At 39.8% G+C, this 15,479-nt stretch overlaps 1 protein-coding gene across 1 annotated transcript in view; it reads right to left on the minus strand.

Moving 5' to 3' along the window:
- Nucleotides 1-15,479, minus strand: part of PCNX2 (pecanex 2) — a gene marked incomplete at its 3' end in the record, with an annotated part of 150,331 nt that overhangs the window by 78,130 nt on the left and 56,722 nt on the right. Inside the window, exons 16-18 of the mRNA XM_080342527.1 lie at nt 9,683-9,792; nt 7,371-7,467; nt 375-467 (exon numbers count right to left, since the gene is read on the minus strand). Of these exons, the coding sequence (XP_080198653.1) occupies nt 375-467; nt 7,371-7,467; nt 9,683-9,792 (300 nt within the window). The remainder of the gene's footprint in view (nt 1-374; nt 468-7,370; nt 7,468-9,682; nt 9,793-15,479) is intronic.

The raw sequence follows: 15,479 nt of genomic DNA on the forward strand, positions 1-15,479 counted from the left end.
TATGGATTTTGAAACACGTATTTCGCACACAATTAAGCAATTTTTTCCTCTCTAGCTGGAGGAAAAAAGGCAAGTGATCAGATTTATTAATTCTGTTCCCAAGTTCCACATTATAAAAGCGCTGTGGACATGCAGAGGTTCAAGGAAAGAGACGTCAAATAAGTAACACTGAAATACAAATATCCATAAACTCTCTCACCACATTTAAAAAAAAAAACAACAAAAAACGATATCATGGCCAGTAAATAAATCTTTACTAACTTCTCCACGTAAAATCTCTATTGTTTCCAGTTAAAGCATCCTGCAGTTTTCCCTAAAGGAGATAATACCCTTGGAGAGGAGGCAGGGGGGGAAGGGAAAGGCTAGATACGTACCCTTAATGATAGAAACACAGTACTGGCACTGACAGCAAATGACAGAACAGCAGCCGCTGTGCAGACGATGAGATCCGATTTCAAGATTTCTTTCTGTGAAAATAATTATTTTATATAAAATTAGTAAGGCACTATTTTAACCAAAGTAAACAACTCTGTTCCCAGTTACTCACAGCCTGCATTGTGATAAGGCTGATCAGCACTGCCTTATAAAAATGTATTTTCTCCATTCTGCTTCAGGAATTTATTTCTTCACACTTTAGGTTTGTCAAAGTAATCACATTTAAATTCATGATGCCTGATTTTAAATTATATTTTTAAATAACGTAGTTTTAAGATTGGAGAAATGAAAGCAATACATTTTCATACTGAGTCTGATTCTGTTCAAGGAATAGAACTCTTTTACATTACGACTTTATTATTTTTGAGAATCAAAATTCTGGTTCCATTTCCTATTTGAAAGCATTAAAATTTTTTCAGATTCACTTTCTCTACCATTACTGAAATGACTCATGCTTTTCAGTAATGTCTTCAGAGACACGTAGTTAATACATTTATGTTCTAAAGTGAGATGTCCCATTCTCTGATTTTTTGTATCGGAAGCCAAATTTCAGCAAGATTTTATGGATTTCAGACAAGGTCTTTTTCTAGTGTCACTGAATGATAACGAAAGGACACATCTGCTTTTCCATGAAGATCTATAACTGGGGCAGGAGTAATTTTGTTTCTAAATATTGGAAAATAGCACTGTGTTTCCAGCCTGTTTTTCTTAGGATTAAAATGTCATTCTGAGTAAACAAATAAACAAGATAGCTTGTGAACTGTATGATCTTCTGAATTGTACTTCAGAGGTCACCCAAACATCTTTGTGAATAAATGAAAATCTTGTCTTAGATTTATGAGAGGGACATTGAAGTTCATCACTCAGTACGACTGCTAAGTTCTCACATGACTAACTATTGACAGCTCTTCTTCTAGAAACTGACTTATGCTTTAATTCAAGGACATATAGAAACCACATGTGAAATGCAACACTTTTGTTAGAATTAGAAGTTCATCTGTTTTCCTGGTGTTGCAATCTAGGTAGTCTCCATGTATCTCATCAGAGAAAAAGAAAGAAAACTAAAATAACGATGGGATAGCAAACCTATGAGCAAGGGAGATAAAAAGAAAGCAAGCAGAACAAGTGAACAGAAGGGTTGCGAATTACAGGGGAAGCTGGTAGCAACCACTATATTTAGGCTGCCTATCACTCCCTGTTATGAAAGATGCTTCTTAGTAAAAGGTCACAAGCATCAGCACTTCCCCTTGCTGCAGCAGGCCTTTGAAATGCAACAGGACTATAAAGCCTTCAGGCTCAAGAAGTACTTTTGCTTTGTCCCAGGAAGCTCCGATCCCATTTAGCTGAATTCTCCAGGCATCAGGGCTGTCACTCCCTTCTGCAGGCTGCTCAGGAGCACGTAGCTCCAGAGGAACAGCGCTCCCTCCCTTCCCAGAGCTGGGCCCTCTCCAGACACAGCCCCCTGCTCCGCACGGACCACAGGCGGCAAGGTGCAGGAGCAGAGTTTAGGTCTTCCTAACTCTTCCTGACCATCTTGTCAAAACATAGGCCTGCTGGCCTTGCTCCTTGGCTGCCATATGCAACAGGAGGAGCGCAACATGGGGGACTTCCCGGCAAAGGCCTTCTCTTCTCTGAGCAAACCTTGAAGACTAATCTGTCCCTGCAGATCCTCTCTGCTCAGTTCAGACCTTCTCTCACTAGCAAGTTTTGTATCCATCTCTAAATCCAGTGGTTTTAGTATGCGGGACAATACTGAAAAACCATGGTCAAAACCCCGATAAAGATGGATAAGGGAACTATTACCAATTTATGTAATGGAAATATTTTTTTTAGCCTTTTAATTTTTTTAAAGATATTGCATACAAAATCTACATGAAGCAGAAGTATTTACATAGATGTTATATGCAATATCCTTAAAAAACGTTGAAAGGTTAAAAAAATTATTTCCAGTACATGCACTTAGCTTGTAAAGTACAGCATCTGAGAACATTAAGCAGTGCCAGATCTCTACAGAACTATTTCAGATCCTTTATGAATAGATATTATGAAAAGTCTTCATCAAGTATCATCTTCTGAACAGCTGAAACCAACTACTTAATAATCTAAAACAAGCCAGTAAGAACAACAAACACACTCCAATCATATTTTCAAGCTCTTCTGTACAACCAGAAAGGAGCTGGGTCTACTCAGCTTGAAGAAGGCTGAGAGAGGATCTTATCAATGCCTATAAATATCTCAAGGGTGGGTGTCAAGAGGATGGCACAAGACTCCTTTCAGTGGTGCCCAAAGATAGGATGAGGGGCAACAAGCACAGACTGAAGCACAGGAGGTTCCATCTGAATATGAGGAGAAATTTCTTTACTTCGAGGGTGCCAGAGCACTGGAACAGGCTGCCCAGAGAGATTGTGGAGTCTCCTTCTCTGTAGACATTCAAAACCTGCCTGGACACATTCCTGTGTGATCTGCTCTGGGTGAACCTGCTTTAGCAGGTGGGTTGGACCAGATGATCTTCAGAGACCCCTTCCAACCCCACCCATTCTGTGATTCTGTGATTACTACTAAAATGACTTATTTCTGTCATAATCAGGTGACTGAAGAAGCTGTCATTTTAAGAAAAACACCAAATATTAAGAATTCAGCTATAAAATCAGAAGAAGTGATAATAATAGCCATCTGGCAGGCAGGTGTGGGATTCTAACTTTCCATTCTATGCACAGGCCAGGTCACCAAAGGGGAACAAATTGTAATTACATAGATTATATTGCACAGGACTGATATTTGTCACCTTTTCCATCTGAGTTTCCAAGTGTGTGTTTCAGGATGCTCTCACTGCTTTCGACACATATTAACAATCCTATGCAGGAAAAGGCCTGTGCTTTCAAAGCACCCTTACTATTCAATTTTTGAACCCACATTTGACAATTGCATTCCAACTCTGGCAACATCTAAAGTGTCTACAGTTTCATGCATGCCCAGACTTGCCCTTTTGCCCTTGCACAGAACAGCTTCAAAATGTAACCGCATTGCTCAGCTGCTGACTTGCACAACGGCCCCCACAGGAGCTTCTTCTTGATGTGGCAGATACATTCAAACTTCCCAAAAATTTCAGTTTTTTTTTCCCCTTCTAAAACAAAGTTAGGCTGGAATCACTTTTGTTTCATGGCATAGTGGTCAGGGCCTCCCAGGAAACAGCTGACCCTGGGTAGTTACCTCTTTGGCTGATGGGGTCTCAGAGATATCTTCCAGGAAAAAACCTTGGGCGCCCACCTACAGGCTGCTGTGGGTGGCTCTGAGGCTTCCACCTTCCTGCTGAAGGCAGCCAGCTCCTGCAAAGCACGTACCTGCCTTGGACACAGCTTTGCCCCCCATTCTGCATTTAAACCCAATTGTCTAAAGCAAGATATTGGATTCCATTCCCAAGGCTTAGGAACTGAATGTTGAAAAGTCCTACCATGTGATCCTTGATTGATCCCTCATTGCAACTGGTCCAATGTGGAAAACCTAAGTTCTGATAACAGTTAAAATCTCTACATTTTACACTCAAGAAAAAAAGAAACCCCAAACCAACAGCACTACATTTGATGCCTTGCAGATTTTGCAAATAAAATACACTACAGTGATACTTTTAAAAAAATTACTATTTTCAATTATCCTTTTGGAGCTTTGTACAAATCTTTTTACTAGCTATCTGAATGTTTGTATTCATGGCCAGGAAGGAAGCTGAGTCTGAATGTAACACATTAGCACCCTCAGGCCACTGGTTAATCTAGTAATCAGCCATGTGGATGCCTATAGAAATTAATTATAATGGCAGGAAGCTCCATTCTCAAAGTTGAATGGTCAATTATCCATCACAGCTGCTTTATAATTCAGGCTTCCAAAGCTGGCAATTCTTACACAGCTATTCAAGCAAAGAAAAATAGTAAAGGTCATGTAACTAAACATTAGAGATGCTGTATTTATTATTCCTAACATCAATGAAAAGTCACTACAGACTACAACACATTAATTTTCAATATTAACTTTGCTTGCTTTCAGACTGTGTGTCTGTATATACACTAGGGCATTCTTTTTGTTGCAACCTTCCATCTCTTGCCACTGACAGAGTATTCAAAATACTCTCTTTGCAGAGGAACACTCCAATAGGAAAAAAGAAAACAACCTACCACCACAAAATCTTCAAATACTGACATATTGTTTCACCCAGTTTCTGAACTGTTTGAAGATCCCCTTGCAGAAGTTCTGGAAGCTATTTAAAATTGGCTTTTAAAAGTCAGCTGAGTCCTATATCCTAAACATGATCTCTGTTGCTGAAGCAAGTCAGCAGAGACTGTCTTGATTGTGCTCCTCAAATCTGAGGCATATGCATTTTCTCTTGCCTCAATTCTTCCCTACTTCCTCTATTAGTACCACACTTTGAGACAGCAGTGGGAGTCTCCTGGTGAACTGGTTTGTGTTTAAATGAGACACAGGTACCAGATAACACAGGGCTTAGACAAAGAGCCTGCATTAATCAGAAATTGCCCTCTCTTTCTTCAAGATATCTCCCAATGTGAAAGAACTAGCACTGCTAATTGACATGGTAAGCAAACACATTTGCTTACAGGTTTTATACAGACAGAGAAGCCTGAACAGAGGTAAAGAACGAGCAAGGCCCAGCAACACTGAAGTAAAGCAGCATCTAAAAGCAGCAGCATGGACTATCAAGTGAACAGAAAAGTGCCAATCCTCAAAACCAGGTACATCCTGGAAAGCAAAAGGTGCCAGGAATCCCACTTAATTAAAGGCAAAAAAAAAAAAAAAGCACTGGTAAAACATGACAGGAATGAGACAAGGTGAGAAGAACTGAAGTCCTATATCTGGCCAGTCCCAACACAGTCCTTCCTGCTCTTCTGCATCCTCTGCCCCAGTGGCTCAAGGGCCCAAGTGCAGTTGAACCACATGGCAAGGGTGTTAATACAGACATCAGATCCCTGTCCAGGTTACTGACATAAAAAAATAGGTCAAGAGACTGCAGCATAACTCTGCTTTGAAAATACAGCCAGAATCTCAGATGCAAATTTGTTCCAGATTTTGGGGGCTTTTTTTGTGTTTTTTTTTGTTTGTCTGTTTTGTTTTCAATATATTGAAGCCTTGCTCAAGGTTTCCCTCTGCACTATGAAATGCAACTAGTTAAGTGGACAGAGACAGCAACTGCTTGAGTCCACTGGCAAGGCTCCATTTGCAGAACAGATGAGATCAGACTTTGTCCTGCTCCAAGAAGGGCACTATCAACAAAAGATACAAGGGAGATACAAATACCAGGGAACACAAAACTTTCCATTACATCTGCCATACAGTGCCCATGTACAAGAAAGGACTGACAATGAACTGGGGCAGTAACCTACACACCAGAAATAACATGAAATATAGCAAAACTTTAACACAGATCCTTGATTTTTTGCTCTGCTACTAGCTGGACATTCATATTGCAGTGTGACCTTGTTGCAAACAGTTTAGTTTGCAAGAAACTGTAGCTCAATACAAGCAACAATAAATAAGACCCACATAAGATTGTGATATGTTTATTAGAGTAAGCATGTTAAAATAACATTATACATAGTAGAAAATAATCTAAGTAGCAGCTTAGCAAAGAAAAGCAGAAAACACTGGTAGTGTGGGATCAACTCATACTGAATGTAGGTTGTCTAACACACTATACAATGCTCGACAACTAATTCAAGATGTACAGAAGAGATGTACCCCTTTGAAGCAACATCTGGAGGCCAGGCCAGCTACCACTCTAGCAACCTGTACCATTAGGCACTGTGGACTGTCAGGTCACGCCTAAGGGTCACAAAAAGGCAGTCCGTCTTCGAGGCACTCTCTGAACACTCCTTGCTTGTGCAAGCATTCAGGAATTTAGGAATAATTGCCTAGATTGCAAATGCTCAGATGCAGACATTAGGGATGTGGTCAGGAAGAAGGGCTGCCTGACAGCTGGGCAGTAGGATAGTTCATGATTTTAAGAAATGTCAAACATGCCTTAACACTTCTGTGAACTTCACCATCTTTCACATGAACTCTTCATAAGATCAGCCTCCATTGGGTAACAGTTAGGGAATTTTTTTAACATAAAAAGACAAAAAAAGGGAGATGGGTCACTTTGGATGTTCAAGCTGAAGTGGGAAATGAGCTGACACAAACTGAGAGCTAAGTGCCAGACAGTAGGAAATAAACGTCCTGCCAAGAACAGAAGAGAGGATGAGACAGCAATGCTTGGCATTGGACCTCCCTCTCTCATACTGAAGTTCCAAATGCTTCTTCCATCTCCAAGTCTGGTCTGTGCTCCACTTGGTTTTACTGGGGCAGAGAGTATACAGTCAAAAGAGTACTTCCTGGCAAAGAAAAAAACATTCCTGAAAACCAGGTCCACACCTAGCCCTAGAAGAAGAATTAATAAGGGCTGCTTTAAACACACGTAATCCTGCGGACCAAATCCTGTCTCCCTTCAACAGAGAAAAGGAGTTGGGCAGGACTGCTCATCTTTTTGAAGGCTTGCTAAACAAACCAGCCTACCCTGTACACACCAGGTTGCCAGGCTGTAACTCTATGCACAGAACCTGCATTAACTCTCTGAATACCAGGATGAGATGTCACATTCCCTAAGCTCTGTGAGCACATCAACCACATCAAGGAATCAATGTTGCTAAGGCCTTTAATGGAACCCTTCAGAAAGGAGAAATGCAATATCCCCCCTTCTCCCTTCCAGCCTCACTGGAAAGAAGATCTAGAACTTCTCTAAGTTTTCATCTGTGGATTTAAAGGAACATTTTCTGTGCTTTTAGTAATTTAAATATTTAAATTACTAAATGAGAATATTTAAAAGGTTCCTCAGTAGGGAAAATAGGTGGGAGAGAGCTTTGAATAGAAAGTAATGAAATAAAAGGTCTTACCACTGATTCTCTCATCTTTTCTGGGAGTGGATCTGCTGACGAATCTTCAAATTGTTGACGTAGAAAGTGAGGGACATATTTGCACTGAATAAGGGACCTGTTAAAAAAAAATATCCTAGTTAGGATACCTCTGAACATGTCTAACATTATATATATATATTTTATATATATATATATATTCCTGGAGGGCAGAAGAGGAAAAACAACCTCAGATTTCCTTCCTCACATATGCAGTAGTTATCTTATCTCTGTATAGCTCGAGATTGACACAAACCAGCTCTATGCACGATCGGGGCAGAACTTCCCCACCAAAACGTTAAGGAGTCTCAGCAGTTCAATCAATATGACAGTCATTTAGAGGAATGAGCAGAGAGGGTACTGTTGCATTCATGCCCTTTATTAATGTTTCAGCTAAGCTGAAACCAATATGGAAGCTGTTTAGACCCACTGGAAAGGCCAAAGAAGCTATTTCTGTATAAATAGTACAGTAATACTCAGCTCACAATTTATGTGCTACCTCATTCTCCATGTTGAAGTCTATGCCACAGGCCATCCCTTAAATACCATTTCCAATCTCCTTAACTACTTTTAATTAAGTTCAAAGCTGCTTAAAAACATCTGAAACCTCTTTTTTTAAAGATTATACATTTTTATCATGATTGCACAATAAACATTTGACGATGTTGAACACATAATCTTAAGATGTTTAACAACCATTTCAGCTGCTGAAGATTTAATTAAGAATGTGATGAATTTGGAAGCTAGATTTAAAGTTTAAATTGATTTAATGTTTTAAGATTACTTCCTTAAAACAAAAGTCCTAAGGAAAGACATGTTTCTGTTTTATTAAAGAAGTTAATGAACTGGTGTGTCCTTCCTGGGGAGTGGGAGAGAAGAATGCATTTAAATTACTTCAGAATTGAAAGAGTTCATACTTGAATGCTGATTTGCAATTTACCTCTGTATATTTTACTCCAAGACTAAACAAATCTCCCTAAGACAGCACAGAGCTTCACTTCCTTCCATACTGTAACAGTCAATGAACTACACACCACCTACACAAAGCTTTATCCAAGTCTAATTGACATCAGTGGCAGACATAACAGGCTTTGGATAAAGTTAATGGCAATAGATACAAGCAGTTCTTACTGCTTTGCTACATCAGAGCCTAGTAATGTATAACTATCAGATTCCCTGAATCTTCTGGATAGTAAAGAAGGAGTTTCTCAGTTCTTCAGTGAGATTTACTGGGATGCCAATTTTCTACTAGTACCCTATATCCTTTCCTCCTGATCAGAATTCTCCTTTTCACAAGTTTCTCTACTCAGTTATAATCTCCAATGACCTAAAGAGCCCTCCACTTCTCCCTTCTCTCTCCAGCATTACAGAATTGTGCATCCAACCACCGTGACTTACCATATGCCCACTAGAATCTTCATACACTAAAGCGTGTCACCTCAAGACACACACAACACACCTCATGAATCAAAGGAGAGAACCTATGGGTTTCCTCTGCACTGTTCTAGGATATGACTGAGCTGTCCACAAAGCAGAATTCCAGATGCTGTGGTGATATTGACTGCACAAAACCCACTTGCTTGCTTAATCCCACAGCCATATATGTAGATGCCAAGGTGCTTGTGGACCACCGCAGCCCCCATGACAGCCATAGAGCACGGTTCACATACAGGAAAACTCAGGTCTGCCACCCCTGAGCTATGATATATGGGCTTTTTTCATGTTACCTCAACCTGCAGATCACAATTCTGGGACTTTTCTCCTGGATCTCCCTTGTTCGCAATGTCAGCTCTAAATACACACTACCTTTTCTCAGCTACCTCTAGCAGACTGTGTCAGAGCAGAAAAGGAAGGAGTTAATCTCAAACAGAAAGGCACAGCCTACCAACTGTGAACCTCAGCAAGAACTGGAGTTGAACAATCTTCCCAGCACATCAAATGTCCCTTCTCCTTGCCACAGTGCTGCCCAGCACACATTCTGCAACTGCAGTAGCCTGAGAGGCCCCTCAGGTAATTCTCTATCCTCCAACATGGCAAGCACACAATCTCCCAGACGGCAAAATCTACTTCAGAGAATTTGGATAGTGCTGTTTAAAGAACACCAGCCTTACTGGCAATCTGACTGCAGCACTTCATTTATTTACAGGACTGATACCAACCAGGCAGACATGGCAAGGAATTTCTACCTCACCATCATACTTTCAAGATACAATCCCTGCAGTTCTGAAACCCAGACATCACTCTGGTTGTGTGCTGTACGGGGTAACCAACAAATAACATTGCAGGCAACTTACATCAGTACAGATGGGTCACTGCTTTGTCTGCTGAGGTGATAAGAAAGTGCAACTAGCAGACCACAGAAAGCAGAGAACAGTGCTGGAATGTGTTGTGCATCCCAGGGTTCCTGAACAGAAGGACAGAAAGCAGAGTATTTGTAAGTTAGAAATGCAGAACTTTAAAAACAAAAAAAAAAAATAAAATAAAATATATATATAGAGAGAGAGAGAGAGAGAGTAGGCTAAGCCATACACATAGTGTTAAATGTATAGCGTCTAAATTTGTACACCATCTACTAAGGACTGAAAAGCTTTTCTCATATCAAAGACTATTATCGTGAAAAAGACTGTGATTAGAGGCATGTTTTGTGATCATATTATGTAATTCCTCTCTAATCAGTAATTAGCTAGGAAACACATGAAAGGCAGGTTTTCTTTCCTCTCTAATAAAACACTAGAGGAAAATTCTCATTCAAAGAAGATTCCAGTGAAACGAACTGCACTGTATTAGCCTAAATCAGGGGTGTCAAAGTCATTTTCACTGGGGGCCACATCAGCCTCGCGGTTGCCTTCAAAGGGCCAAATGTAATTTTAGGACTATATAAGTGTAGGAGTAATTACATTTGGCCCTTTGAAGGCAACCGCGAGGCTGATGTGGCCCCCAGTGAAAATGACTTTGACATCCCTGGCCTAAACTCTATACTGATATGTAGTTACTTGACCTGTGGCCAGATTGCACGCAACAAATGCTAACGTTGCCTAAATCAGGCAGTGGGGTACAGTTCTGGCACCTCACTCTGAAATCCGCTCCTTTGTACGTCACACCCAGGCCCTGCCTGGAGGACAGCACAGCAGAGCCGGAGCGCGTTCACCACCATACGTGATATCCTCGCATAGGGAAAGAAGAGACAGTGTACACACTTGCCAGCACACTCTGGGCACAACAAATATGAAAAAGTGTCTCTGGGTGACTTAAACAGCTAAAATTGGCTAGAAATATTAAGAGAAAGAACACAAAGCTTAAGGAACGTTTACCAAGACCAGCTTCAACTCAGCTACAAACTAGGGATCCTAAGACAAACTTGTGAATCCTGACTGTAAAAGGACACAAAATTTGGCTGTGAAGGACACAGAAATTCAGAGCCCACAGCCATTTCACTTACTAGGCATGTGCGATGCCTCCACACAATCCCCACCTGAGCAAGTGAATGTGAGGTTACCAAATCCTGATATCAGAGCACTTTCTGGATCAGTTTTACGAGACAACACGTATAGGACCTAGTATGAACAAGGCTTCTTCTGCAGTATGCCTTCTGCTTGAAAAACCTTCACAACTTGTACAGGACCAATATTTTAATAGAATAAAGTGGGTTTATTCATCTTATTTTGCCTAGTGATATGCATGATTTATTAGCAAAGCTGACTCACACTAAGAAAGATTTCATTTCTTTCAGAAGCAATGAACACCTGGGAAAGACAAGCTAGTTTGCTGTTAAAGGACAAGCCACCTGCTACCACGTGAGGTTTCTTTGGAATCTAATGACGAAATTCCCCTTATCCTAAGAACTGGTATCACAGAAGTAACATTTTAAAACAAAGAATCACCTTCCCCTCATCATACAACTGACAATCACAAAGATGAAAGAGTGTTCAGTTCTACAAAACAAGCCTCCTTAAAACAGGTATTACAAACAAAAGATATCCACAGTATTACTGAAAAATCCAGTACCATTTGTTTGACAAGTTCACCTTTGCCATCCAATTCCACACTTCATTTCATTGTTCCTAATTTGGGGCCAAATGTATATTTGGTTAACTTCTCCCATGCTTAGTCTCAGATAAGAAATTCACATTCTTCAAAACACTTTAGAAAACTAACTGGAGTAAAAATGTTCTGAAAATGGCTGAATCACAGCCCAGCTAAATATCCACTGCATTTCCAAGGCAACACAACTGCATATAGATCCACCCAGCAGCTTCTAGTGACTGACTACCCCTTTGCCCTGCAACCGGTTTTGAAAGCAAAATCCTATAAAGAACCCAGTAATATATCTGAGTATTGAAATGTATCAGTAGCTAGTCTGAGAAATCATTCTGCCCTGTTTCTACCATAACACTGCACATGGCTGATTCCTCATATTAATGTTTCAGGAGCTCTTTACTTCCATGTTTTCAATATGTCACACACAGCTGTTGCATTTGGCTGGCCCGTGCTCCAGTTCCAAACGTCATTGTCGCCTCAAAGCTCATCTGCCAGGGAGCCAGGAAGGCAGGCAGGAAAGGCATCAATATCTGCTACGTGCCTGGAGAGCAGGACTTCCCAGAATAATGCTACACAATGTTGTGCAAAAGATAAAAATGAACAACGGTGTCATTTCTCCAGCACCAATGTGATGTAGCCTGCTTCATTTTGTCATTTTCCTCCCCAACTAATGATGCCTGGTAGAGCTTTCAGTTAAAAAGATGAAAAAAAAAACAGCATAGCTGTTAATTGGACAATGCTTCTTCTGAATGGGAAAACAGGAAGGACAGGTTTTAGTCTTGGAAGCTGGTTATTATCTGTCATAGTAGACAAAGAGTTTGACTTCCTACTTCACCTTATTTGGTTGAGGCAACATGGAGTGCTTTCATATACAGTTTTGACTTTGATGCAGACACTCACGTAGTCACTTTTAAAACATGTGAGATGGACTTAGAGGGTTAAGCATGATCAAGTGATGAGCCACAACAGACCCAGTGGTCGGGGTTGGTGGTGTTCCATTTCAACCATAGAATCGTTTAATCCCAAAACAACCCACTAAAAGGAAAGATAAAGGTGTCTTTGAACTTAAAAGCCTTTTACCTCTGGTGAAGGTGGGGAGACAAATGTATTTTTAAAAAGTGATGATAGTAGTTTTCTGTCCTACATTATTTATCCTTTTTGCTTCTTTATGCCTTTAAAAAAATGCATGTAGCAAACTCTTATCTTTCAAAGATATGCTAAAATAAATCATGTGTCCTACTTCAGAGATAAAATGTGCTCTGAACACAGCAAAACCACTATGGTAAGTAGAAAATCCTGCTACTTTTTTTGTGTATTCCTCTCAACTCAAAGACATTGCAGATTGCTGCAGCATTAGCATCATTGACGGTATTTGCAAACTGACTGGCTTTTTAAATATGGAGACAAACAAATTAATTAATTAAGAAAAAGGTGGATGACAAAGAATAGACATCATCTAGTTTCCACTCTCCCATGATTTCACCCTTATTCAAGCAATTTTTGGGGGAGGTCTTTCCCCTTACTTCCACTCCCCAGCTTCATCATGGAGCTATGCTACTGCCTGTATCAAACAATAGGCAGGACAGCTGTTGATGGTCAGCCATTCCACATGTGGGATGATAAATGGAAAGAAATACTATAATCCTATTTCTGAACATAAAAAAAATTCTGAACAAGACTGTACAAGGAAAACCTCCCCCTTCCCTTCTCCCCCCAAAGGTATGATAAAATGGAAATGATGACTTGTGCTCTACAAGGTTAACTATAAGCTTAACTATATTATCACGGATACAGGCTAACAACCAGGTAATGTGAATTACTCATGGGTCTCGCATTACAATGGTTAGAGACAAAATTCTAGGGAGAGATGCCCAACCAGCCTTATTTACCCATCAACCATAGAAAACAAAACATTACTTTCCCAAAAGAGCTCCAAAGACCTGACAAGTGATAAGCTACCAGAATACAGATATTATCACCCATTTCTGAGCAACGTTGTCTTTGTTTCTCTGCACTCCCAACTGTTATCTATGGTCACAATTCATTGCTGAAATTTAAAATCTACAAGGATGGGACTGATGCAGTTGCACAACCAGGTCCCAGTCTGTGATAAGGATTCCTCAGCTAGAGAGTAAGATGAGTAACAACTTCAGGTGCAATCATGAATACTCATGTTTCACCTAATGGTGAGTTTATCCTAAACAAAAACTACAGATGTCTACATCCCTATACAGTGACATACTTCTGTAAGAGTAACCCTGGGCCATATCAGATTCTGCAGACATAATTTACTTTTTCTATTCTATCTGGACAATAAGTTCATATTATACACAGAAAACTAAGAGTATAACTACTGAAGTTATGATTAAAGTGTGAGTCTGACTATGGCTGCAAACATTGCTCAATGAAATATGTGATATCTGACAAGTCTCTCCAAAATTAACACTCCTAACAGCTCTTGCTTGAACCTCAGGGATCTCTAAATTGGAAAGTAGATAAAATTGATGAGCCTTGTCTTCAAAACCTCCAACAGGGCTGAAAGTATTTTATGTGATAGAAACAAAGCTGTCTAATAATCCTATACTTCTATTTTTGGTCACTTACACATCAGAGAATTCTGTCTAAACACATGGGCCCATTCAGTGCTGGTTAGAAATTTATTTGGGCGGGCAGGCAGTCTTAGCAGAATGAGGGAGACATACGCCTGCAATTCTTTCCCATTATAAAACCCCAAGACAAATATTTCAAAATTATTAGTACACAGATGAAGCCTATGTCGCTGAAAACAGGAATCAATAAGCATTGTTATTCAGATTAATGAGTTTAAAACTCATTAAACAACAAACCAAACTACATCAATGTGAGCTGAGAATGGTTTAAAATACACACAGGATTTTTAGTAACTGTCCATTGAAGCAGTAAGTTACCAGAAAATACTTTCTTCAGGTATGAGGTAATAGGAACTATATAACTTCCACTAAAACCAAAATGCACTTACACAGAGCTGGAGGATGCATCTGTGCTACGTACAAACACATTCACATCAGCTTCATTTTTCTGACCCAAGTCCAAAATCTGAATTTTTTCCAGGCTGATAAAGATAAACCACAAGTTCCTCGAGCAGTTAATAAATTCATTAATTATTTAATAAAAAGCTGGATGACAAATAGTTAACTGGTTCTGGATAAGTTTCAAATCCAAACCAGCTGATTGGAACAGAAGACAGAAGAGAAGGACTCACTGATTCCAGGAACCTCTGGGGGTGTGCTCTTCTGCCTCACAGGAAAACACTGATGTGCTGGAATGTTAAAGACTGATATCAAGACGGTTTAATTCCAGACTGAATATTTGTGGAAGTAGTAAGAGGGCATACCTGACTTCCTGACTTTTTTTTTTTTTAAATATCTGTTAAATACTTGCGCACAGACCACAAAACAGATGGAGTGGGAAACAAAAATCAGCACATCAAGCAATTCTACTCAAGTGAAACAGATGACACAGAAGTTCCTGTATCTATATCTGATGGAAGTAATATCTGAGAATAAAAACACCTCCTCCAGAAATAAGAGATAACCCTTTCATATATCAAAGCTAAGGCAGTTATTATAGCTGCCAATTTCTGTTCAAGATTACAGGACTGAAACTGAGATCAGAAATAAAGCCAGGCTGAAGTGAAAGCAGATAATTTTAAACTGAAGTCAGTTATCCAATAGCTTCAAAAGAGTAGAGAGCTGAAAAATTGCTGCTATTAGATGTAACAATCCAAGGAATGACCAAAAGAGGTGATAAAAACCATGTCTAGGACTTAAAGCTTTTTATTAAACAGAAGTAAATGAGAGTTCATAAAGGACCAAGAAAGAACTGGAATAAGGAGTGATGATATCATTAAACTGAGGCCTGGGAGATGAATAACATCTCAAGGCAAGCAGGAGAAACTCAAGTCTTTGCACTTCAGAAGCTAAGACATTTATCTTCTCTCTTGTCCAAAATCAAGTTTACAGTATTGTTGTATGCAAGTCTGGATAAGCAGCTGGTGTCATATCCTCATCACAG

The sequence above is a fragment of the Nesoenas mayeri genome (assembly GCF_963082525.1).
Source record: "Nesoenas mayeri genome assembly, chromosome: 3".
Taxonomy (NCBI): domain Eukaryota; kingdom Metazoa; phylum Chordata; class Aves; order Columbiformes; family Columbidae; genus Nesoenas; species Nesoenas mayeri.